The sequence below is a fragment of the Mastigoproctus giganteus genome, chromosome 1, assembly GCF_048544385.1.
Source record: "Mastigoproctus giganteus isolate SK-2022 chromosome 1, ASM4854438v1, whole genome shotgun sequence".
In the NCBI taxonomy this organism is placed as follows: domain Eukaryota; kingdom Metazoa; phylum Arthropoda; class Arachnida; order Uropygi; family Thelyphonidae; genus Mastigoproctus; species Mastigoproctus giganteus.
In genome coordinates, this window is record NC_143575.1 from 127,438,612 (window position 1) to 127,466,401 (window position 27,790).

The following is a 27,790-nucleotide window of genomic DNA, read 5'->3' on the forward strand; positions in this document are numbered from 1 at the left end:
CGTTCATCCACCACCTTTCTCTGCCCACCGAGCTGTCCATGATGAGATGTTATTCCGGAAATGGCATATTCCCAATACACTCTTGATACTATTGAACAGGGATAGTGCAATTTCTGTACCACCTCCACAATAGAGTGACCCATGCGTCGGGCACCCACTATTATCCCTCTTTCAAAGTCGGTTAACTCACAACAGTTTATCAATACTGACATTGAATTACCATCTACGTGAATGCAGTGTATCTATATAACTGCCAAGCTGTTGGTTCGTCCGCTAGCGAGAGGAGTGACAGTGTCGTGTTGCCCATGAACCGAGAACCAGGTATCTCATGAATTCTGTCCTTTCAGTGTAATATACCTGATGGAATAATAACACTATTCTCCAGTTATGGTATGAAGTTTACACCATTATTTATATATATATATATATTATTATTATTTATTTTTTTTTAAATTGCACCTAAATAACCACACATCAACCAGCACTGGGGCTGTTCGTGAATTTTTGGGGGTGGGGGCACGTGGTAGTTCTGCTACTGATAGTTACAAAGTAATTTAAAAATAATAATAAATGAATCATGATAAGGTCAAAAAAGTGAGCAGCATGGTTCAATGGAGCTTGCACTACAGTAAGGCACCTCCGTGGGCAGGAGCAGCAGTATATAGCACACGCTTCTTGATTAGACCTGGGTTCGAGCCTGTGACCACCAAATATGGAGGATGCAGAAAGGTCAGGGATTGACCACTGCATAACTCCGGAGCACTTAGTTGCTAATGCTCCTAAAAACCAAATAACAAACAAACAACAAACAAACAAATAGGGCTACAGTAATTCAAAATAGGAGTTTTGAGAAACTAATTCATTTTCTCAATATGAGTCTTCCATGAGGTAGGTCAAATAGAAAAATGTTCACATGAGTTATTGTCAAAATATTAAAATAGTTATCTCGCATTGTCTGCAAGGTTGACCACTGCTAGGTTAAGTTAGTCGTGTGATGTGTTTAAGAGAGGGTGATTAGCTGGCTAATGCACAGAACGGTTATAGCATATAACTACACAGCCCAAGAAGGACCAGATGTTATTCAGTTTTTGGGTGCAGAGGACTGTCACTCGGCGTAGATTGACCTTGTGATGCAAGTAGCGTATGGGAGGCCATAAATTCTTAAAAAATCAACGTTAGCTCCATGGAGCTGAAGGTGGATCCGTGAATAATGTTATGTGAAATTAAAAATACCAAATAGAATAAAACTGATTTTATTAAGCTTAAATTGTATTTTTTCATTTCAAATGACATTATTTACGGATCATTTCACATGATGTTAACTAAATGAAACATAATCGCACTGCTCAACAAATGCGAACTAACTGAGCAAAGGATCTCCAGAACAAATGACATTATCCCACTGACACTCAATAATTCTACTTCATACTGCTTGAAACCGGTTCAAACAGGTTACGGGTGGATAGCCCAACAACACAACCGCACTGCTCGACATCTGCGAAGTAACTGGACGAAGTAGCTACTTTAAGAAGTTGTTCAAGTCTCGAAAACTAAAACCCTGATTTGAAATCTATTTATAGTATGAATCAGAGCTATAATGCTCAATACATTCTACGTTGATATCAATATTTGTAAAAGAATAAGAGATATGATAAGTAGAACCTTCCGTATGATATCCTCCAGAAATTAAAAAGAAAACATTTTAATTTTAATTTCTGGAGGGTATCATACAGAAGTGTTCTACGTATCATATTGAAGTAAACTTCTCTTATTCTTTTACAAATAAGAAATCTATTTATATATCCTTGTAGAGCAGTGTTGTTGTGGTGATGCAGCAATTTTGTTGCTCAATTGTATGCAACTTGTTGCGTCACTGCTATTGAGAGTGAAAGTAGCCGAGGTGCAATGGCAAATGACCAAAATGTGAATTTTTTACTTTTTTTCTCGCATATTCGTCGATGGCATTATATATCTGACAAAATAAGTATACATTTATTATACTTTTGTCTATTAGTTTTGGAGATATAACAGCGGTTAGGCTTTTCACTTTTCGTGATACCCTGAGCACCCTAGGGTACCCCCAGTATAGACATTATTCACATCAAAACAGTCATGCGATAGGAGGTGTTGAAGCACTGTCTTACAATCTAGATCTCTCTCTCTCTCTGGAAGCTTCTAAAAAGGCACTGAAGGGATGACGAGAAGTTAGTATTAGTAATGGCCACGTGGTGCAAGGAAGCCTATGGCTTATGCTGCACCAGCCAAAAAAATAAATTAAATAATAATAATAAAATAAAATAACAAAAATACATAAATTAATAATAATAAGAAAATTTAAAAATGATAATAAAAATTCAATTTTAATAAATTTAAAAAATAATAAAAAACATTTCCCTCCTCCCTTAGGTAATTATCCACCTGGCCTTTCAATTTCCACAGACTGTCAGCCTCTACCATCCATGTAGGTAACTTATTTCAGTAATTTATAGCTCGCTGGCTAAAATAAAACTTCCTGCAATTCAGTCTGAACAACTCCCCCGTAACTTGAAATTACTGCCCCTAGTTCTAGAATCATTTATAACCGTGAAAATTTCATCCTTATTCATTTTGCTTATGCCTCCCAGAGCCTTTAACACCACAATCAAGTCTCCTCTAAGGTGCCTACTTTCCAAGCTCTGCAACCCATATATTTGAAGTCTTTCTTAAAATGGACACCCTTTTGCCGATTTCACCAAGCGAGTTACCCGTCTTTGGACCCTTTCAAGAAGAACAGTGTCTTTCATTAGGTGTGGTCTCCATACTTGAAGACAGTATTCCAAGTGTGGTTGAATAATAGCCATATGTAATGGGATTATGACTTCCTTATCTCTACTAGCAATTGTTCGATAAATCATCAATAGGACATCTTGGGCCCTCCTTGCAACCAGTCTACAATGCTCGGAGAACTTCATATCTCACCGTATCGTAATACACAAGTCCCTTTCCTCCACTACCGGTTTTAGTTCAACTCCGCCAAGTGTATAAGTTATTTTGGGGTTATTGTTCCCCAGGTGCAATACCTTACACTTTGCTGGATTAAAGCATAGCTGCCATTTTGATGACCAACTCTGAAGAAGCTTTGCTTGGCGGCAGTCATCAACTACTCTACCAATCTTTACATCATCTGCAAATTTAGACACTTGCCCTCTATCCATTCATCAATGTCATTTATGAAAATAAAAAACAACAATGGTCCTAATACTGATCCTTGGGTAACTCCACTTCTTATATCAACCCAATCTGAGGAATAACCATTTATCACAACCCTCTGCCCCCTGCCCTGAAGCCACCCTGCTATCCATCTAGGGATTTTCCCTATGATTCCAACCTGTTCCAGCTTATAAAGTAATCGCTCATGTGGGACTGAGTCAAATTTGGATTTCAGCAAAGCATTTGCTGAAATCCAAATAAACGTCACAATTATTCCCTAAGTCCAGCTCTTGAATGACCCTGTCAAAATAGCTAACCAGATTAGTTAAACATGATTTTCCCTTTAAAAAAACCATGCTGAGTATCCTTGAGAATTCCATTTCCATCTAAGTGATCCTTAATTCCACTCTTGATCATAGTCTCCATAATTTTCTCTACTACTGAAGTTAGACTAACCAGCCGGTAATTTCCCACTTCACTCTTAGAACTGCCCTTATGTATTGGAGATACATTGGCACTTTTCCAATCCAACAGAATCACTCCCGAGTCCAGTGATGCTCTCATAATTAGCCTCAATGGTTCAGTGCACTCACTTGCCGCCTCCCTTACGATTATAGGGTAAATGCTATCAACCCCAGGAGCCTTACTGGCCTGTAGGCTCAAGTTTTTTCATTAAATAAACATGTGAAATTTCAACATCATTAATTACATTTTTTTCAAGTTCACTCCCAGAATTTCTCGTTGACGTGAAGGGCTTTTATTCTGTAAATATCTATGCAAACTAACTGTTCAGTTCATCTGCAACTTCAGCTGGGATATCTTATGTAATGGATCTGGTTTGTCTTTGTCTTCTTTGCATTTATATATGTAAAGAATTCCTTATATCCCCCCCCCCCCCTCTTTGCCAGTGATTTCTCATACCCTGCCTTTGTCAGCTGAACCTTTTTAGTGGTATTATTACAGATCAATTTCTAGCTGTTATAGGCCTCACTACTTTTTATTGCTCTGTAACTTTTCCATGCCATCTCTTTTTGTTCAAGTAATATGGCAACTTCATTATTCATCCAACTTGGAATCATCCTCGTGGAGTATTTTTTTTTAATGGTATATAAGCATTCAAGACTTTTGTGATTAATGTTATAAAGGTATACCATAATTCAATTGTATTTGTTCTCTGTGATATATCTACCCATTTAATAGAAGCCGTGTAGCTTAAGGCATAATTTCCTTTCCTGAAATTATAACCCATTCCTTTGCCTTTCACTACTGCTACCTCTCTCTTCATCGTGCACCGTAGAACTCCGTGATCACTTCCTGCTACTGGTTCCTGTACTGTCATCTGTTTCATGGGTGATGATGAGATCTAGAGTATTCTTTTCCCTAGTACTTTCCATGACATGTTGATTCAAATAAAAATCATCTAGTTGATTAATGTACAAGTTAGTGCAATTGCATCATTTTAGTACATAGCCAACTACTTAAGTAGTTATATATTGGCATCATTAAGTATATCTCATAATTTGAATACCTTCACAACGAGTTGCCACGATATTGCACTATCTCGAATAAGTAACACTTCACCATAGGAGAAGACTTGTTACTTATTCTCAGCGGATACCATCACCCATACACAGGAGCGGATTAAGGTCGGTTGAGGCCCCGGGCGCAGAAGAAAATATTGGGCCCCTTAAAAAAAAGAGAGAGACAAGGAAAATAAAAATACATGTTAACCATTTTTTTAAATAAATAAAAAATATTATGTACTATTAATGTTTTATTTCCAATAAAATTTGAATATAATATATGTATATATTTGAATATAAATATAAATGTATATTTATATACATTTGAATTGAATTTGAATTGAATATAAATGTATATTTGAATATAAATTTGAATATAATAATAATCACAAAGTTTTGAACTAATAGTTGAACATATTAGTTGAACTAATATTATTATTATTATATTAGGGTTACCCGTAAATGATTACATTAACCCGTATTCGAATCTGTAAATTGCGTGTGTTCTCTGGTCGATTTGCCTGTTTTGCTGGATGAAAAAACCCCGGTTTCTGAGGGAAAAACCTTGCTATCTACGCCTGAGACCGACTAACTCAGCCACGGAGTGAAAAAAGCCCACTAAAGTTCCTCGCGTCATCGACGGCATTCGAACCCGGGCCTTTTCCACCCGGTGTGGGGAGGACGGTGACGATACCACTGTGCTACCCACGCAGACACACACACACAAAAAAAAAAATATTATTTTAGGGTTACCCGTAATTAAATACATTAACCCGTATTTGTGTCTGTAAATTGCGTATGTTCTATGGTTGATTTGTCTGTTTTGCTGGCTGAAAAAGCCCCAGTTACTGGGGGAAAAAACCTTGCTATCTATGCCTGAGACCAACTAACTCAGCCACAGAGTGAAAAAAGCCCATTAAAGTTCTTCGCGTCATCGACGGGATTCGAACCCAGGCCTTTTCCACCCGGTGTGGGGAGGACGGTGACGATACCACTGTGCTACACGCGCAGACAGTTGAACTAATATGTTCAACTAATTTGTTGGGGTTTTGCGTGGGCCCTTCAGAAGTTGGGGCCCAGGGCACCCGCCGTTAAATCCGCCTCTGCCCATACAGTACCATTTTCGGAGCTTATTGGCTCCTCATCAGTGGGTGGGCAGGTAGCCTGGTGTTGAAATGATGACAACCCCGGCCACCCTTCTACTGATGAGGAGCCAATAAGCTCCGAAACGGTGCCATATGGGTAATATCTGCTGAGAATAAGTAACAGTAGTCTTCTTCTGTGGTGAAGTGTTCTTATTCAAGGTAGTGCAATATCATGGCAACTCGTTGTGAAGGTATTCACAATATGAGATATACTTAAAATGATGCCAATTTATAACTACTTAAGTAGTTGGCTATGTACTGAAATGATGCAATTGCATTAACTTGTACATTACTTAACTCATTACATAACCCGAGGCCTTAGCCCTAAACTATATTGTAATCTAAATTACTCCACACCATCAGGCATCTCTCATATTGTGGATTTATACTTCACAACTGGGTTGTCATCATTGCATCTCCAGGGTACCTGCCCACCCACCGATGAGGAGCCAATAAGCTCCGAAATGGTGCCGTATGGGTGATGGTATCCGCTAAGAATAAGTAACAATAGTCTTCTCCTATGGTGAAGCGTTACTTATCCGAGGTAGTGCAATATCATGGCAACTCATTGTGAAGGTATTCACAATATGAGATATACTTAAAATGATGCCAATTTATAACTACCTAAGTAGTTGGCTATGTACTGAAATGATGCAATTGCACTAGTTTGTACATTAGTTAACTCTACATAACCTGAGGCCTTAGCCCTAAACTATATTGCATCTAGTTGATTTAAAAATTTTGTCCTCAATGTGGAGTTTCCTTCCCATTTGCTCCAATCATTAGAAGCAAATTGAAATCGCACATAATAAGACATTCATGCTTACTTGCCCATTCCATTTGCATGTAGAGGCTCTCTCATCATAATCTTCACAATCACCTGTCCCGATTACCCCTACTCTCATTATACCTTTGCTTCCAACTATTTCACACCATACAGATTCTATACTAGAATGTGAAATGTCTGAATCCGGGAAAGCTTTCGTTGCACTCAGGCTACTTTTCATAAGAAGCATGACCCCCACCGCCCCTTCAATCTTCCTTGTCCTTCCTAAATACATTATAAATACCATACTGAAACTCATCATCCCTTATCTCCAGGTGGCACCACATTTCTGTAAACCCTATTATGTCAGTGTTACTTGTCCTAACCAACAATTCGAATTCATTCATTTTATTGACGACACTTCTGACATTACTGTCTAAACAATTAAGGCTTAGTGTTCTTGTATAGTTAACTACCCTGACACACCCCTTAAAGTTATTTAAGCTCGCTTCCCTGGCATTTTCTACCTGCTCATTTGAAATGGTTTTGCCCTTAGAACATCTTGCTACTGCGTTCTGTTGAGGTAACAAACAAACACTCTTGAGGTATGTGCAAGTTAATTTTACCAATACTATCAGATATACACGTATCTATATTACCCTTGTCCCCCCTCCAAACTAGCAGTTTCCCTGAACCTTTAAGGTATCTTCAATAATACTGGCAAAAACCTTTGTGCCATCTTTGTTTAAATGTATCCCGTCTCTACAAAACAGATTCATTCTACCTACGAGTGCTGGCCAAGCTGATAGAAATTTCCCCCCAAAAGCCTTGTTATTTGGTGTTTTGGGAGCATTAGCAACTAAGGCCATATTGCTCCGGGATATGCGGTGGTCATTCCCTGACCTTTCTGTATCTTCCGTAATTGGTGGTGACGGGCTCGAACCCCGGTCTAATCAAGAAGCGTGTGCTAAGCACTGCTGCTCCTTCCCACCTGGCTACGGAGGCGCCCCAAAAGCCTTGTAGAGTCCTTCAAGTCTTGAGTTAATCCACAAGACTTTCAACATATAATCCCTCCTATCGTGCCTGGGCAGAATTGCAGACACATAGACATTGTGACCTAATTTGTGACATTCTTCAGCATGGTCCTATATTTGTCTAACAAATTGTCAGATCATGTATGCTTAATGTCATTAGTCCCCACACGATTAACAGTATTCTCTTTTCCCCCTTAAAATCTGACAGTCTGTTGGTGACATCATTAATAGTTGCTCACAGCAGACATACCCTGGTTCTAGTCCACCTATCTTTATTACAAAAAATATTTCCCATTTCACTAATAGAACTAAGTCATTTTGAACCAGAGTAGTTTGCACTTGGTTATTCTGTTCTGGGGCCTGAATCGGGAGTGTATCACTTGGTAGGTTGCTACAGTCTTGAGTCCCTGACGAGCTCCCATTACATTATTCTCGAGAGCAAGCACCTTTTTTCAATGACTCAAATTGTTCTAGTAGTGCACCAAATTGTAACTTAAGATCAGTGCATGTAAAATCATGACTCACTTGGAAATTGCCATTGGCTATTTCCGTATGAGTCATGGTACCCTCTGATGAAGTGTTCAAGGCGGATCTTGTAATAACCATTATGAAATTTACTAATTATTAATAAAACAAACTTATATTTATAATATAAAAATGTAAATCAAACTATTATGGAGAAAAAAACTTATTAAAATAAACTTTACAATAAACTAAAAAACCTTTGAAATCCTGCTTTAATCCCCTAGGGATTAAAGCAGGATTAGTGATGTAGCTATGAAAAGCTGTAATAGGCACGTCTGCTCGCCATAAATGCCAACTGTAGAATGCAATATATTGCAATATAAAAAGAACACAGAAGTTAAGGATCCCAAAAATAGTTTTATATTTATTCAAAGTAATCACCTGATTGAATGCACTTATTTACACCATCTAAAAGTTTCAGAAAAGAGTCAACAAAGGCATCGCATCCATTCAGTTCAGTGGTTACATTTTTTTTTATGTCATCAATATACTGAAATCTCTTTCCTTTGAGGATTGTTTTCTCTTTTGCAAAGAGAAAAAAAAAAAAAGTCCACTGGTGGACTTTTTTGGGAGAGTCGGGAGGATGGTTGATCTGTACAATGTCATGGTTTGTCAGAAATGTCTTTACAAGAAATGCAGAATGGGTGGGGGCACTGTCATGTAACAAGGACTACCTGCTCTTCTCTCAAAAATGCAGCATTGCTTCTGTTCTTTTCAAGTAAAAATTCCTTGTGAATCATACTGTGTTTATCAAAAAACATGATCAGCATAGTCTTGATCCTGGAACTTCTGCAATTGAAACTTTTTTAGAGCCTTAGTGATGATTTTGAAGTCCACTGCATTCTCTGATGCTTCATCTCTCAGTTGTACTGAAATGCCCAACACTCATCTCCACTGACAATACGGTCAAGGAAATTTTTTGTTTTGACCAGTCTGGATGAAATCTCTGAATGATGACCCTTTGTTGCTTCTGCTCATCCTGTGCTGCACAAATTTTGCAGAGCTCTTCATGCAGAATTTGATAAATTGTCTCCTTATTCATATCCAACTCATCAGTGATCTTTCTGAGGATCAAATGCTGATCTCTTGCCCCAATTTCCAAGATTTTGCAATTTTTCCTCCACTTCTCTCCTTAAAGATGTTGAAGATGCTTAGTTCTTAGGTCATTACGAACATCCTTGCATCTGTCTTTGAACTGCTTATACCATTCAAACACTGGTATGACAATATTTCATCACCATAAACAGTTAATGTTTCATACATTTCTATTTTCCAAGTTTAAAGCAAAATTTGATATTTATTCATTGCTCTATTGCAAAATCTTGACACAGAACATTAATTCTACTAACGAAACTGCTTGTTACTTGCAACCTGTTAGCCTACTGGACAGTCTCTATACCACCATTTATTGGAGGAAATTCAAACTACAACATGCCACTTCTGTTTACAAACTCATCAAACATGACTGCAACAGCACCAGTCCAAGAACTTTATTGCCACAACTCTTAGATATAAATATTAAAGATTTACATGTAGCTCTTTGACACCACTGGATTATGCTTCTGAAATGTATTATTATTATTATAATGACAGCAGTGAAGTGCTTAACTGATAGTGACAGAATGAATAAATTTAATTTCTTCCTGTTCTTTCCCCCCACCCCAGGCAGAGGAAAGGCTAGCCATGATAGAAGAGCAGCGTAGGATAGATGAAGAAAAGCAGAGACTGCTAAAAGAACAAGAGAAAAAAGTTAAGCAGGAACAACAAATAATTCTGAACAAAGGAAAGGTCAGACCAAGATTATCATTCTCTTTGAAACCAACAACATGATGTGTTGGGTGCCACCGACAGACTTAAAAGATGCATTACATTTCAGTTTTTGATGCAGATTGATTACTGAAGTACAGTTTATCATGTACAATACAGGACATGTTACTGTGATGAACACAGCAAATAAGATCTATAGAATGTTTTATCTAATTTCACCCCTTTTTATATATATGTATATATATATATATGTGTGTGTGTGTGTGTGTGTATATATATATATATATAAATATAAAACTGCAGTGTATAAATAGACATGTAGACCAGCTGATGGAGATATGTTTGGCTCATTTTATTATTTAGTGCTTATCATGGTGAGGTTGTTTTCTGTAAATTTTAAATGCTTTCACTTTAATTGTAGTATTAAGTTTAGTTATCATGCAGGAGTCATCCATGAACGAATGGAAAAGATATACAGTAGCCTATATTTAAAATGAAATGTATAATATTTAATGTTCTAAATTTTTCTGTTTATTCACAGCTGGGGGTTTTGGATGCCTTTTATTCAACAAAAGGTTTAAATAAAAAAAAGAGACCCTTTATAAAACTTGACAAAGGCTGTTCGAAGGGATTCAGCAAAACTTTCATAGGTTTGCCATATAGTAAGACAAAGTAATAAATACAAAACATGGTTGTCCTTTCTGATTAGTTATTTTTAAAAGGGATGACTTGTGTAAAAGAAAAGATGATTAGACATCTTTATTACATACAGATTTTGCATTTGAAATTTAGTGAAACTTCTACTGATTTGTACTTGAAAGGAAAGAGGAAGAGGCATTACTGGATTCTTATAAAAATTTAACCCTCACAAGTGCATAATTTTTTTTTTTTTTTTTTGTTTGTTTGAAAACAATGGAGGTTGCATTTTCATCTACTACGGGACCCATCTTACTTTCAGGAACATCATATGCAGTACGTTGGCATTCTATGGTTTTTGTTGTGGATATGCGTGAAAGTATTCTTTTAGGTCTCCTAAATGTATCTCTCTCTTTGAGGATTAAATTCTGTTGGTTACTTATTATGAACAGTTAATGTTATGTAATGTTTATTTAGTAAAACAGTGGCAGAGTTCATCTAGTTTATTTATTGCCTGTGTTTCAATTATCATCATGACTATCCATATAAAATAACGTATTCATTGGATGGTTTTTAAAAATGATCATGGATGTTGATATGCATAGTAAGGCATATTTATATATGCCTTACTATGCTTCTATATTTACACACTCTGATTGGAAAATAACTTTATTCTGTAAAAATGGAGAAACGGTACTCCCCACTTAATTTGCAAAGAGAAACAACAGGTAACGAGTGATCACAATGATGTATGAGTTAGTCCAGCCACTAGAAGGTGAAGGACCTAAGCAACTGTTAGGCTGAACTTATATGTCATTACACTCATGCTTGTTATTTCCTTTATGCACATTCAAGACATTAGTTTATATGTATATAACGTTACATGGAACCCAAAATGGTTGTTTCTCTGTTTTTATTGAATTAAGCTATTTTTCTAATTATACAATTGTTTTATTAGTATGAAGTATATTAGTGTTAGCTTATTTACTAATTTGTTAGTATTAGTTTGTCGTGAAAAGGAAAAAAGTTTCCTTTTTCTTCTAAATGTTGACAGTATAGATAAAAATTGAGGGTGGGGTTAGTTAGAGTAGTATAAATCACTAGTTTTACCTTTTTAAGGAAAAGGAAATTTTATTCACTGTCACCTTAGATCTAAGGTGGGAATGAGCAAGCAGTTTTGCTTTAGATATCATTACTAAAATGTTTTTTTTTATGAATAAGTACAGCAACCATACTGACTGAACTACTAATCTCTGGAATTATTCAGAATACACCGTGCTATTTCTTGTTTAAATCTTTACTACGGGCATCTTTCTCATAAAACATTCTTTTGGAAAGCATATGATTAATATTAATAGGAAAGAGTTGTATTTTTATTTTGGTCCAATATTACCTTGAAAAACTATCGAAAAAAAGTTTTTTTATTATTATATTTATTATTCTACATATAAAAATACAAGAGTATGAATTTTTCTGATTCTTGTAGTTCATGGATGCCTTAATGCATGTTTGTATGTGGATGCACACACACACTTCAAAGCAGATGATTAGTATATTTTTTAAGAAATTCATAGTCACAAAAATAAAGATACTTCTGAAATTATAGACATGTCATAAATTGTCTGTTAAAAACAGTACTACTTGTGTTTGGGATTATAATTCTGTAAAACTTTGCAGATAATGAAATAATGTGTATGTATATCGAAGCCCTTTTGTCTGGTATAACACATAAATTGGATATTCCTTGGTTTAAAACTTAGTTTAACATATTTATTATTTATGTTTAAAGTTCTTATTAAGCAAAGAAAATAAACCGATTAAGAAAAGGTTAAAAAGGAGAAGCAAATTTTCTCCTTTCTTCATCTATACTAAACTTTTTAGTTTATTATTATTAGCTTTTGCTAAATCGCATTATTTTCCACTGTTTTTGAAGAACAGTGTTTACTTTTATTTCTTTAAGACTAGGTGTGTGGGTTGTACAATTGCTGATGATATTCACAGATATATACTGCATATTATTTCAGTTCAGTTTCATGATATCAGTTGAAGTTGTAAAAATTTATGGGTTGAGACTATCATTATAGAATCAAGAATGCTAATGTACATGAAATTAGTTGAAAATAACATTATAGTGCAAAAAAAATTACTTGAGTGGCATCTCTTTGTATGCCACCAGTATTACGTTATATTCACATCCCAAGTCATTATTCTATTATATTTGTATTGTATTCTTTAATCTACTATGAAATTTAATATATTCTTAAGTAACTAAACCAGTAAAATAAAATAAAATAATCAGAAATGAAGTACATTCAGCTTTGGAAATTTCAGTATTTCTTTTTCAGTCCCCCCCCCCCCCCCCTCCATTTTTAGTCTTCTAGGCAAATCATATTAAAAATGCTATCAATAGTCCCCTTCTGTTTCATTGCTTGCATCTTACTTTGTTATAATAAAACAACTTATGGCAAGTCAATCACCTGTATTTGTCCACTTATCTATATTAATGATAAAAATACCTGACTGGCAAAGGCACTTAAGGTAAAAATAAATACTAAAAAGTAACCAACATAAAATATCTGGAGGAAAATATATAATTCACATATAAAACAAAATTTTTAAACTATTTACAGTGTTTCATTTGTTTCTGTAAAGTTGTATTTTCATTCATGAGATCTCGATTATCAGATGGTCTTCATAATTTCATTCATAACTTTTTGAAACTTATTACGGATGCAATCATAGCTTGCATCTCGAATATTTTATTTTCAACTTTCTTTTGCCCTTAAGTAAAACAGTTTAAAGCATAAATAATAATGTAAAATAGTACAGAAAGGAGTTAAGTTTACACCTCTGAAAATTGTTTTAGCCTCTAAAAATACCTTAAAGGTGAGTACACAGCCCAAAGTGTAGTATTGTTGGGAAGAATGATTTTTGTCTGATCATATTCAGAATTCTAGAAACTTCATAATTTGCTGTTAATAGCCATGTTATATAGCACTTCTGTAAATATTGTGTGTGTGTGTGTGTGTGTGTGTGTATTGAATGGGTGCTACGATATCCTGTAGCATATATATGCTCCTTCTGGACTAATTTTACATTTTATATATTAACCAGGTGGCATTTACACATCATTTGTGTACATGATTAAAACTGTTAAAATTTGAGATCTTTCTTTCTCTCTTACAACAGGTAGTTATTTACTGTATATGTGCTAATTAAAACCAATAAAATTTAATTTACCAATAAACAACAATCTGTGGTACTTTGATTGCATTTTTGGTTATTTAACACATCTGTGCATTTAGAAAATTACACCATAACATTCTTATAATATATCCACACTGCCTAATATTAACTAGGTCCCCCCCCATTTGACCTTCAACAACATTCATTCATTTTGGCAGAGACTCAGTGAGGTGTCAGAAATGGGCCACAGGGATGCCTGTCCATGCTGCCCTCGTTGCATCCCAGAGTTGTTGCAAATTGGATGGTTGTGGTATATACTCCAAAAAGCTTATTCGACCTCATCCCATAGGAGCTCGATTGTATTGAGACTTAGTGAATGGGATATAGGTTGGTGATTCTGTACTATTTCGGCCTTGTGACATTTGCATTATCCATTGGAAGAATCTATTCCCAAGTGGATGCACCTGGTCAGAAATAATTCCCAGACTATGGCATCAAAATGTTTCTCCACTCTGCATAATGTAAACACTCCCTCCCCACACACACCACATGGCTACCATCAGCAATACCATTTAAAGATTTGTTAACACCTAGCAATTGTTTACTCTGATACACAGACCTGTCTTGTGTATCAAAGTAAACAATTTTCAATCCTGTGCTGTTCAGTGTTGGTGATTCTGACCTCAGCTTTTTAATTTTTGCTAACAAAAGTGGAACCCATTTTGATCATCAGTTAAGATATCCCATCTGTGATAAGGTATGAAAAGTTGTGCATTCTTGAGTGCCTCTTTGATTACCACTTGTACTCAATTTTTTATTTTATTATTATTAAAATCCCAAGCACGAGAGATATTAAAACCTATACTACTTAGTACCATGCATGGGTTGAATATTGAGAAGATGAAAGAGGATACTTGTTGACATTAGACTTGAATTTCTGTAGCTTGTAATTTTCAGTAAATACGTATGAAGTAAGGTTATTCCAGAAGAAGAAAGGATGGTTTTGTGAGTTTGAAGTTGGGCAGTAAAAGGATGCTAAGTGATTGCAGCATGTGTTTGGACTGCCTTGGAGGAGAGAGAGGGAATTATAGAAGCCAACTCAGTGCCCATGGAAGTATCTATACAAAAGGCATGCAGTATATCTATAAGATAAGTAACAGTATGTCTATAAGATAGAGGGTGGAGAGACTTTGTTAGAGATTAGTCATTAGTTAACTTAACTGCTCTCTTTTGAATGGAGTCTGAGAATGAAGTCTGAGAGAGGTTTTGGGTGTATGCCCCAGATGTGGAAACAATATTCAGTGGTTGGGCGGATTTGAGATTTGTACAGTGTGAACAGCTGTTTGGAACAAAAGTAACACTGAGAGCAAAAGAGAAAGGCGATTTTTAGATGCAGAGGAAGCAATATTTGTGATGTGCTTATGCCAAGAGAGATTAGAAGTCAGGAATAATCCTTAATATGTGATCTTGTCTAGAAATCTGATTGTCATTGAATAAAGGCATATAAGAGCATAAAAATACTTTTTGTGAGATATAAGACAGGAGTAACTTTTAGAAGGATTTAAATCAACTAAGTTATCTTTGCCCCACTGGAGAATTACCATGTTTTGCCATGCTGCTGCCATTCAGAGGCATAGCTAGGTTTTTGGCACCCTTGGCAAATTTGTGGCTACGTGCCTTTTTATGATAATTGGTAAAATCATTGAAAAAAGGCACGAAAATAAAATTATCAAAATAAATAATAAAAAAACTTCTGTACCAGGTATATAATGTGTCCTACCACTAGCATATTTAACGTGTTTTACATTTAAGAGTCATCTGCGGGCGTTAGAAACATTTTAATTTTCTGATATTAATAAAATTCATGGATTCAGTAATATAACAGTGGTATTTATTTTATCAATAATAATTACATGTTGGTTACTGAAAGTATTGGTCTGTGATGACTAAAGTAGGATATATAATTTTTACATTGAAGAGATTTTAGTTCACGACTAAATATATCTATAGTTGTTCCATTATGTGTAGTATTTATCGAAAGATCTGATGACGTGTCCAAGTTGAAGAATGTTTTCATAAATGTGCAGAACTCTTTTCCAGCCTCAGAGTTTAATTGTAAAGAAAAAAATTACATTCAGTCTGAAAACACCAGGTGACTTGAAACCAGATGCATTTTTGAATTACCACTTTTCCCAGTTTCCGAAAGTTTTTTTGTATCTTAAAACCTTAATATTCCTGTTTTTAAATTCCTTAGCTTTCCAACGATTATCCTGTTTATTATATGAGAAAATTTCCTTGATCCACTATCTTGGAAAAACTACTGCAATTTTCAGAGGTTTGAAAGTTTTTTTCTCTAGTATAGAGCTAAGATGAAGCTCCATGCAAAATTTCATTAAATTTGGTCCGCTTTCATCATCATCATCATCAGCCATTTTCAATCCACTGCAGGATGAAGGCCTCTCCAGCAACTTTCCAGTTCCTTCTGTTTTGAGCACTGGCCATCCATTTACTACCCACAAACTCATGAATTTCATCTATCCATCTCCGCCTTTGTCTTCCAGGTTTTCTTCTAGCTCCTCTTGGATACCATTCTGTTATTTTCTTAGTCCATCTGTCATCATGTCTTCGAGCTATGTGTCCTGCCCAAGACCATTTTAGTTCTTTAGTTTTGATCAGAATGTCCTTTACTTGAGTTTGTTGCTTAATCCATGTGTTTCTCTTCTTATCTAACAGTCTGATTCCCAATATGATTCGTTCCATTCTTCGCTGTGTAGTTCTCAGCTTCTCTTCCATTCTTTTGGTGAGTGCCCAAGTTTCACTTCCATAAGTCATGGTGGGGAGTATACATTGATTCATTATTTTACATTTCAGACAAACTGGGATATTGCTCTTCAGTATGTGACTATATTTCCTGAATGCTATCCATCCAAAATTTATTCTTCTCTTGACTTCCAGCCATTTATCATTATTACAGCTAATGACTTGTCCCAGATAAGTATATGACTCCACCTTTTCAATTACTGCTCCTTCAATCATTATTTCCCTTTCTGTGGCATACTTGTTCATCATTACTTTTGTTTTAGCCATATTCATCTTTAGTCCAAAATCCTTACTAGCTGTGCATAACTGATTAAGATTTTCCTCTAATTCGTTGGGATCATGGCTAATGACCACAATGTCATCTGCAAATCGTAAATGGTTTAGGTACTCTCCGTTCACATTGACTCCTTTCTGCGACCAGTCTAATCTTCTGAAAGCTTCCTCAAGGGCAGCAGTAAACAACTTCGGAGATATTGTGTCTCCTTGTCGAACTCCTTTCTCAATTTTAAATTTCCTACTGTCTTTGTCTAGTCTAATAAAGGAGGTAGCACTCTCATATATTTTCTTCAAAATCATAATATATGGGGTATCAATGCCTTGTCTTTCCAGTGCCCGAAACATTGCCTTATGCTGTGTGGAGTCAAATGCCTTTTCATAATCCACAAATGCCAGGCATAATGGTGTTTTATATTCATTTGCTTTCTCCATTAGCTGTGATATTACATGAAGGTGATCCATAGTTGAGAATCCTGTCCTAAAGCCAGCTTGCTCTTTCGGTTGATTCTCATCAAGTATTCTTTCTAATCTGTTAGTAATGACCCTTGTGAACAACTTGTAGATGTGGGATAACAAGCTAATTGGTCTATAATTTCCAATTTCTGATTTATCTCCTTTCTTATGCAGCAAAACTATGATTGCATTATTCCACTGCTTAGGTGTCACACCTTTTCTAATGCACTTTGTGAAGAGCCTTGCCAGTTTTTGTGTTATGTCTCTTCCTCCCAATTTTAACAACTCTACAGTAACTTCATCTTCCCCCGGGGCTTTCTGATTCTTCATTTTCTTCAATGCATGTTCTACCTCATCAGGAAGAATATTGGGTATGTCGCATGTGTTGCTACTTTGCAATCCATCTTCCCCACTGCTGGCATCATTCCCCTGCTCCTTGTATAATTCTCTATAGTAGTCTTCTGCTATTTGAATTATGCCTTCTCTGCTGTTTATAAGTACACCATCGCTATTCTTCAGTTTCAGTATCATTTGTCTTTCTGTATTACTGCTCATGGCTGCTGATTTAAATCCTTTGTTTTCCCTTAATTCTTGTTCTACTTTTCTTGTGTTAAATCTTCTTATGTCCTCTCTGAGTCTCTTTCTAATGGCTTTGCATAACTCAGTATACTCAATTTTCTCACTGTCAGTGTTTTTCTTGCTTTTCATTTGTCGTCTTCGGTTCATCATGACAAGTGTTTCTTGACTAATTTTTTCTTCTTTGGATTTCGTTTTCCCTATAGGTTTCTTGGGCTTTATCACTTTCAAAAAGTTGTAATATTCCTCGTCGATATCTTGGTCCTCAGCAGTCTGCAGAAGCTCATACTTGTTCTTAAGTTCCAGTACATACTGCTTTTTCTCCTCTTCTGTTATCTCAAAGACCTTTGTATTATTTACTCGAGTCAGTTTTTTCCTTTCCTTTCCTACATCTATATCAAGTGTACATCTTACCATTCTGTGATCACTTCCAACATTTACCTTGGTCCGCTTTATTGTGCTACAATACAAGTTACAATTCGCTTCTGGCAGAAGCTGAAGTTGATGTCACTTCCGTAACGCTTTTTTCACATGACGATTTTCATTACAAAATTTTTGGAATAACACCAGTAAAAACGTTAACGTCAATAAGTACAGTCTGACCTTCGTTTAACAAACTTCTTTATATCAGATTTTTCTGATATAAAGAAGTTTAGTGAATTTTTTTGAATTCCCCTTCGTAATTACATTTAACCCCTTCGTGGATTATCCTAAGATATCTCATTTTTAGTTTTAAAAGTTATTTGGAACTACATGAAATATCTGTGGATACAGTAATACCTACAAATTTACGATTGAAACATATTTTCTCGGGCATTATCTAGCTAATTTTGCATTAAATAGATAAATCTCGATATTTCTCAGGATTTTCTAACGCCTGGCAGCAGACGACTGGCTTTCATTTTACTTATATTTACTTATTGTACAGCAATGTCAGAACAGCAGCATGCGTTCATATGTGCTGCCAGTAAGCAAAATAAAATTTACCGTCCTAAATTCTGAATACTGATAAGCGTTAACCAGTTAGAAAACAATATTGCTAAATATTTCGGTACCCTCTTGAACTGCAGCCCATAAGCGATGCTTACCTCGCCTATCCACTTGCAGCGGCCGTGTGTCAGAATGTAGTTAGTTCATGATTATCACTTGTGGTGGGAGGTTACTGTTTGTGCTTTCCACTTGATTTTTTAAAATTTATTTATATAATGCGTAGTGAAGAGCGTTTAAAATAAAGTTCTTTATTTTAGCTCAAGTGCTAATTTATTAAAAAAAATCTGTATAATTTGCACACTTTTTGGCATACACGAGATAACTCAGGATACCCAAATGGGTTAATTACTCCCATGTATTTTCTACTCAAAAACTATGCAATAAGTATTCGCATGATGCATACTTTTAATCTTTAAAATAAAAGTCAATCCATTATGGCACATTTTCTGGAAAAAAATAGTATAAGAAAATTTTCCGTATGAGATTACGAGGTTAATGGATTACGAGAGACGTAATTAGGTATGCATTGTTTGCCCCTCTAGACATTTTTTTTGCCCCCTTCAAGAAATTTAGGCAATAGTACTGTTGCTGAGCACAATGGTAATCTTTTTAGCTTGAGAGATTACCATCTGCAACTGAGTGGTACCGGTAAAACCTATCCAACTACCTGTTCCACATTTGATTGGATACTATGATGTGGTTACAAAGGAACTGGATGCAAAAAATAATTTTTATATCTTATACTTGGATTTCAGGAAAGCTTTTGATACTGTTGCACATGGAAGACGTACAAGTTGGAGCAGTATGGTATTAAAGGCAAGTTGCTACAATGGATAAAAGGGTAGTTGAGTGGGAAAAAACAGAGTGGTAATCAATGGACACTGCTCTTTGTGGACTAATGTTATTAGTGCAGTCCCCAGGGTTCGGTGTTGGGCCTCTTGTTGTTTTGTATATTTATCAATGATATTGATGAAGGTAAATCAAGCCTAATGTCCAGTCCAAATATGCAGATAATACAAAGGTTGGCAGGGTTAATGACAGTAAGGGCAGTGGGCTATTGCAACAGAATCTAGAAAAGTTGGGCAGATGGGCTGAGAAGTGGCAACTGAAGTTTAACATTGATAAATGCAAAGTACTTCATATGGGTAGAAGTAACCCCAGAGAAATATACCAATTGTGTGGTATTACACTTAAGGTGGTAAAAAGTAAAAAAGAACTGGTCGTAGTTGTGCAGTCAGATATGAAGTTTTCTGACCAGTGCAGACAGGCTGCCAGAGCAGGTCATGGAGTATTGTCAATGATTTAGAGGAATTTTGCTAGCAGGGAAAAGGAGGTGATTGTCTGCTTGTATAAGGCAATGGTCAGGCAGTGTCCAATGGTGTGGCCTGACCATTGGACACTGCTCTTTGTGGACTAATGTTAGTCCACAAAGGACAGGTCTAGGGGCTTCATTTTAGGAAGGATGCAGAGTTGCTAGAATGAGTACAAAGAAGAGCAACAAGATTGGTGAGGGGAACAAAGGGGTGCTGTGCTCTTACCAAGAAAGGCTTAAGTTTTGCAAATTGCAGCCTGGAGACAGCTTCATTCTGATGGATAGAAGTAACCCCAATTTGTCCTCTTGCTCAGATTATGAACTTGAGGGGGTATAAATACAAATTGAGGAAAGACAGTTGTAGAATAGATGTGCGTAAATTTGCCTTTATCCAGCGGGTAGTTGATTATTGGAACAAACTTCCATCTGTCATTGTGGAAGCTGATAGCTTAAATAAATTCAAGGAGGAACTGGACAAACTTTTAGAGGGAATGGATGTGCGAAATGGGTTTTTTTTTATTTTGGCTGATGCTACATAAGCTTGCTTTCTTGCATCGCGTTTCCTCTACTACTACTGCATACCGAGAAGTCGAGCTGGTCAACTACTTTATATGATTAGCCAGTGGGCAGATCAAGGGTATTCCACATTTGTACAATAGGCTCTGGTCAACCTTCTACTGTAAGCACCCTGTTAGAGATTTAGGAGACAGTAAGTGGTTTTGCTTTACCCCAATAAAGGGTCATCTGTTGTTTTGCTGAAGTGAATCATCCACACTTTGCTGTAAATTTTCCCTATTTCTGTTTTCATGGTCACAGTAATTGAATATCCGAGTGTCTCCAACATTTTGTACAGTTTCAAAATAATAATAATAAAATTGAAATTTAAGCCAGTTTTGTAAACAAGCAGAATGTTTTTTTTCTGCAGAATGAATATGCTTTTTGCTGCCTCTAATGTTTGCTTTAGCTTTATATTTTTTTTATTTTTTATTATGAAAGATTCAGTTTTCAACTATTTCAAACATTATTCAAATATATATATTTCTGTGTGTGTACAACTCAACTTTATTCTTATTTTTACATAAATATATAATAACTTTATTAATCATCAATTTGCTATACATACAACAAATGGCGCCTCCGTAGCCAGGTGGGAAGGAGCAACAGTGCGTAGCACGCGCTTCTTGATTAGACCGAGGTTCGAGCTCGTCACCACCAAATACGGAGGATGCGGAAAGGTCAGGGAATGACCACCGCATATCCCGGAGCAGTATGGCCTTAGTTGCTAATGCTCCTAAAAACCAAACAACAACTTAACATACAACAAATAATTTGACCAGTTGTAGAGGGTCTTTCCTGGATCCCCTGGAACTGGTCTATGGACCCCAGTTTGGGAACCGCTAATCTAGAGCACCATGTTGCTTTGCGTTAGTGGCTTGCTTTAATTTATTTAATTCTCTTATTAAATTTCTACTCTGGTATTTCCTCCAAATGTCTCTATGGCCCCGGCATTGTACTGAAATTATTAAAAAATAAATAAATCTACGAATATGGAATATAAGGAAATGCTCTTAACGAAAACTAAGTGTGACACCCAAAGTTTCACAGATAAAATTGAATTTGACAGAAGCAAGTAGTGTGGGTGCTGTAAAATAATATCAGCTGGTCAATTTTTTGGTTTATTTTCACGACCATAAGCATAATTTAAAAAAGGTTTTAATGGTATAATTCCCCATATGGAATTTACATATTATTTTGATAAACAATTTAATTTATTGCACAGATTTAATGATCAAAAAATATATTAAAAAAGTTCTTGTAACTAAGTTTCAAATTGACTGTCGTCAATTGAATCCAATCTTTATACATCAGAATTTTTTCACACGGTTCCAGGAATTTGCATATTTTAATTTGTAGGTTAGCTATGAAACAGTTGTCAAAATGATTTGTGTTGCATTCCAGCTCCAACTTTTTTTTTTTATGAAAACCCCAAACACGAAAGGTATCAAAACCTATAGTACTTAGTACCGTGCATGGGTTGAAGGAGAAATATGGGGGGGATGCCAGAAACACTTTGCTCTAGAGACTAAACATGGGTTTCACCACTTCAAGCCTCCAATAAGCAAAGTGGTGGTATTTCACCGGTTGATGAAAGTCATCTACCACCTACAAAACGACCATAAGCATAATTTAAAAACTCATAAATAAAATGAAGGATAAAATAAATTTTACTTGTCTACACAAGGAGCACAATTATTCAAATAAAAACACACCAATATTACAAAATAATGTTATAGCGATATGCACTGTGGTCATCGGGACAAGTGGAATTGCTCGGCCATACAGCGGGTGCAGAACAAAAGTAATTAAATTTCATACATGTCTGGCCCAGACATGTGGGATATACATATAAAAGGAATGTATAAAAACTGTCCTTGGTAATGGCCAAATTTCCAGACCTTCATAAATTACACAAACTTTGCTTTTCACATATTATGAATTGAAAAGAAAAAAAAAAAAAAAGTTAATAAAAACAATTTTTCTCTGCATCCTTTGTACTCATTGATAAAATGCTAATCATATTTTCTAAACATGGTAAAAAAAAAGTCATTGTTTTGTATTTCACAGGAGCCTCACATGGTTTAAATACATTTTAACATCAATTCTTTACTTTAAAAAAACTTTTCTTTCTCTTTTTTCCCCCCCTTTAATTTTAATTTTTCTGCTATGCATGGGGCCCAATTGGCCTAAGGCCAGCACTGTGAGTACCATTTGGACAAGAAGCAAGTTTTCCACTCCAACCCTGTTCCTCATTAACAATGAGGTAACCCTGTTACCTTATTCTTAATGAGTCAGAGAGTTCTGAGTGATTAATGGAGTTGGGAGAATGATATAAGCAACAGATGAATTTGACAGAATGGGGTAGAGAGATTTTAAGCCAGAAAAGCTTGAAAAGAGGAAATTTCAAATTACCAAGTCTCTGACAGGGACTATCAGAGTGGAGATTATGTATAAGTAGACCTCTGAAGTGAAAGGAATCATACAGCAAATAATTAGGACAACTAAGATGAGCAGTGGTTGAATCAACCAATAATTGGGTTTCTCTTAGGAAAAGTATTTGGCATAATGTAAGTAGAAATGGGATTCTGGATCATCGTTGAGATTGGAACTGAGACCACGTATATTTATGAAATGATTGGGGAAGTGTTTGGTTTATATCATTTCACAAATAAGTTTGTTCTATTGAATTGACTATTCATGATGTAGGTAGAAAAGGTGCAGAGGACATATTGTATGAATTCTGACCACAGGGTCATTCATTGTTGGTTGGATGTTATTTGATTATTGAACTAATCTTGGTATACCAAAGATACTATCATACATGAAAACCCAACAGGGATTTGGGGTTTTCATGTATGAAATCAGAGCTTCTGGGGTGCTCATACTTAGCACCGATTATACCATGTTAGAAGTCACTTAAATCTGCTGACTTTCTTATTTTTGCATTCGGCATCTAGTTTATTGGTATGAACACATGGTATTGTTACTGAAGGAGTGCTCCATTTTGTGAACAGGTAGGTGTACCTAATAAATTGGCCACTTAGTGCATGCAAAGGTATCATCAGTATTCCAGCTTATTTTCTGAATTGGGACATCCTTGTTTTGCTTTGTCATGATTTTGAAGTCATTGAAAAGATTATACAAGTAGACAGAATATAATCTGCTCTTTAGCAACAAGCAAACTAGATAGTATAATCTACCCTTAGCAATAAGAAACTAGGTTTGCTAGTGCATCAATGTCATATTGTGGAGAGATTTTTCCATGAGTTGCCTTGGTATTGCACTGCTGAAGGGGAGAAGTATATTGTTATTTCTTTAAAGTGCATGTCATATTTTATAGCCCTTGTAGCACAAGGCTTTTCCATAAAATTACTTGTTTATTAGAGAGATTAATTATAAGTAAATAAATTAATAGAAGCTGAATTATAATTCCTGAAATTTATTTACTTGTAATTCAAGCATAAAAAAAAAAAAAAAAACTGCCAAGATGATCACAAATTAAATGTATTAGCCACTGAACAATGGGTTTTTTTTCGTAGAAAGTGTTGCAAAAATGTTAACCTTTAACACTGCTTAGCTTATGCAATTACCATCTATGAATCTGCATCCCCAGCCTAATAAAATTTCTGTACACATCCTGATTAAAACAAAATTTACAATTACAAAATTCTCCAGTTGCACTGAAATCATCATCTTATTCCCAATAGCAGTGGTTATTGATTTCTAAATCACTCTGGTGTTTGTGTGAAAATTAGTGTAATATACAAGGAAAATGTACTCATAAAAGTAACTACAATGCCTACGCTCAGCAAAAAATCAATTCCCCCCCCCCCCCATTATATTTGGCATTAACAAAATGACACTAGCAACCCAGTGTTAGTCAAAGAAATTACTTATGCATTCACACAAAAAGTAATGCATGTGTTGATATACTGAATTCATGAAAGAAAGACACCTGGTGTACAGTACCTAAAGTATGATTGTATCACAAGCCTTTTCCATAAAATTACTTGAGTGTATTAAAGAGATTAATTATAAGTAAATAAATGAATAGAAACTGAATTATAATTCCTGAAATTTATTTACTTGAATTACAAGTAATTTTTTGTAATTCTTGTAATTTTTTTTTTCTAAAGTATGATTATACAAAAAATTATATTGTTTTATGGGTAAGTCATATAATGCTACAAAATAGTTTAATGAATATATTGTGTTCAAATCAAGACAGATATTCACATAACATGAGCAAATTGAATTTTCAAACAGCAAGTCAGGAAAGAGATTAAAAGATTTTAAAAACTGAAGCACATTTCTACAGTTTTTTTAGAAAAGCTCTTTATTGTAATTAGGCTTTGTATGCAGAATTTTCTATTTATACAGTCCATTCCGATTATTTGGGACACGTCGGGACTAGTACATTTTGGCCCAATTAATACAATGTACCCCCCCCTTTACGATCAGTTCACTGTACAATCAAATCACGTTACAACGAACTCACCATAGTAAAGTACTGTTCACTATACGATGTGAAGTAAGCGCCGGTCATTGTGATCACGTTTGTGAATTGAATTTTAATTCTATTAAACAACGATTCTAATTAGAGAAAATAGGAGGAATATTATCCACAGGCTATAAAAGTAAAGATATATTAAGCACAAATTTACCCTTTATTACCTTACCAATTAAAAAATTAAATAATAAGTGAAAATCGGAATAATAAATATGTACTGTAATATGTACATACGAACTAGTTGACATTTCTGTTCACTGACAATTGTGGGGAGGTTAAAATTTAAAACAGTAAAAAGATAATCAATAACAAAGAACACGGCACACACACACACACAAATTGCAAGTAACACGATACGTGCAAGTGAGAATGGAGTAACGAGTTACAAAGCTTTAAAAATATGAATGAAGAGAAGATTCCATGGCAGTGTAAACACATTTCACCATAATAACCCACAGAATTCCAGCTGTCGGTGTTATTGCAAATTCAGTAAGATCGAGTTTACTGTGCATTTATGATAGATTTCACTAACAGAAAAGCCCAATAAACAGATGACTGCTAATTGTTTTATGGTTGTGACCTCCAGAATTTCGACCGGACCACGTGGTACCATCGGAGACAATCGTAGGGTAATCTCCGGTGCTGCGGTCTCCTGCCCCAATTAAATGGCATGCTGTCCCAATTAAGCGAAGTAAACCCTGGCTATTTTCTCGATTGGTTTCTGTTTTTTAAGATTTGCCCCAAATAAACGGCTGCCTCAATTAAATGCTTTGGAAGAGTTTTTATCTTATAATTGAAATAGCTGGTATATTGGGGAGGGGTGTTGACAAAAAGTGTTTCTTAGTTCATAAAATACATGTAGAATTTTTATTACTCATAATGTTCTTAAGTAACGAACACAACTCCAAAAATTTTGAGTTAAAACTGAAACTTTACTGGGTTTTCCGAATATAATTCAATTACACTTTAGTAAACTAGTAAATAAATTGACCATGTACTCAAACCAAACTTCATGAGTTATTCTCAAGTCTTGATGGTGGTGGTTCTTTTTAGAAATTTCAGGAACAACATTAACTTTAGAAACCCAAAGTATTACATGGTGGAATACTTGTTTGTTATTATATAAGCAGAAATAAAACCCACATTTAAAAAAAAAAAAAAACTTTTGACGATTCATATGCTCATTCTCACACTCAAATATCTTTATTCAATCAAACTTAAAAATAAGCTTTAGAATGGTATGTAGGTAACCCAAAAGGGAATCAGTTCTCATAGCACAATCTTGCCATGTTCAAGGCATTCAATGTGAAATTGTGGGCCAACCATACACAGCAAGGTGAGAAATGAGTGGCAAGGTAGCAAACTTAGTTTGCCATTAGGCAACACATCAGAGTGCGAAATGGGTGAATTAAAAGGAGAATTCACCCAATAATTGGGTGAATTCTCCTTTTAATGCCCTCACCTCAGTGCCTGTTACAACTCAAAATTTTCAAATAAATAAATAAAATAATTCTCTCTGATAATCTACTCTGTCCTAGGTCCCGATTTTCTTCCCGCCTAAAAATCTAAGTACAGGTAGCCCTCGTTTTGTGCTGGTCCGATCACTAACCACAATGCCATTTTTATTTATTTTTGTAATTTTTTTATAATAAAATCATCAAATTTATTGGCACCATACTGTGCTATGTATCTGTGTAATCACTGTTCCTGTGATTTAGGACAAATGAGCCAATCAGAAATTAGCGCATTTGTATCAGAGATGAGAAAGATTCCCGCCCTTAAAGTAACCACTTGTGGATGCGGGTAGCAAAGGTCCATGTGGTGAAGCATTCAGTTGGTTGTTGTTGATGCTATTTACACATGTTGGAAATTTATTGTGTTAACATTTTTTTTATTAATTCTCCTATTAATAAAGTTTTTAATTTAATAGAATAAAGACACGCCACATCTGGTAAAAGTAGTTAATTGAATCCTAGTGCAATATTCAGAAGATAGAATCTGATGAAAGCCGCCCTAATGTGTGTAGGGCATATGAATATGCCTCCATCGACTATTACTACAACTATGGAGAATGTTAATAAAATAAAACAATCGGTGCCCGGAACTTAACCCTGTGATTTCCGATTGACTCCATTATATAAAGGGTTCCATTTGCACCTGTGCCTCCAGGAACCTAACCCCAACGTAAATTGAAGCCTACCTGTATTCATATTATGACGCCTTGGTTGCTGTAGATTAAAATTGGAAAATGTACAGCATTGTCCATATTGCAAATATTTGATTTTTCCACCTAAGACTTCAAGACTTTTTTTTTTTTGCAAAAGTCCAACGTCCATTCATTATGGATTATTTTCCAGGTAGAATAGCCTAGTCTCATGTCAACTGTTTTCAGCGCCTGGCAAGAAAAAACAATGTACATTATTTTATTGACGTGGTGGTGGTGGCAGCTAAGGTCTTGTTGCCAATTTTATTACCTTACTCTTTCATCTTGGGTCCAATCCTGCATATTTTTCAATTTCTGCTA

General features: G+C 35.5%; 2 protein-coding genes across 11 annotated transcripts in view; one reads left to right on the top strand and one right to left on the bottom strand.

The window, feature by feature from the left end:
- LOC150091128 (arginine and glutamate-rich protein 1-like) overlaps positions 1–10,165 on the top strand; it is a 178,913-nt gene extending 168,748 nt beyond the window's left edge. For 2 of the 3 annotated variants that reach the window (XM_090374399.1, XM_090374389.1), the window contains one exon: positions 9,848–10,165. In XM_090374399.1, coding sequence (XP_090230525.1) covers positions 9,848–10,012 — 165 coding nt within the window. In that variant the 3' untranslated portion in view covers positions 10,013–10,165. The remainder of the gene's footprint in view (positions 1–9,847) is intronic. The other variant, XM_090374410.1, reaches the window with a different exon arrangement.
- An 11,464-nt stretch (positions 10,166–21,629) lies between these two features.
- Positions 21,630–27,790, bottom strand: part of LOC150091129 (apicoplast pyruvate carrier 1-like) — a 245,677-nt gene continuing 239,516 nt past the window's right edge. For all 8 annotated transcript variants that reach the window (XM_090382146.1, XM_090382137.1, XM_090382127.1 and 5 more), the window contains one exon: positions 21,630–21,711. The gene's annotated coding sequence lies outside the window, so the exon portion shown is untranslated. The remainder of the gene's footprint in view (positions 21,712–27,790) is intronic.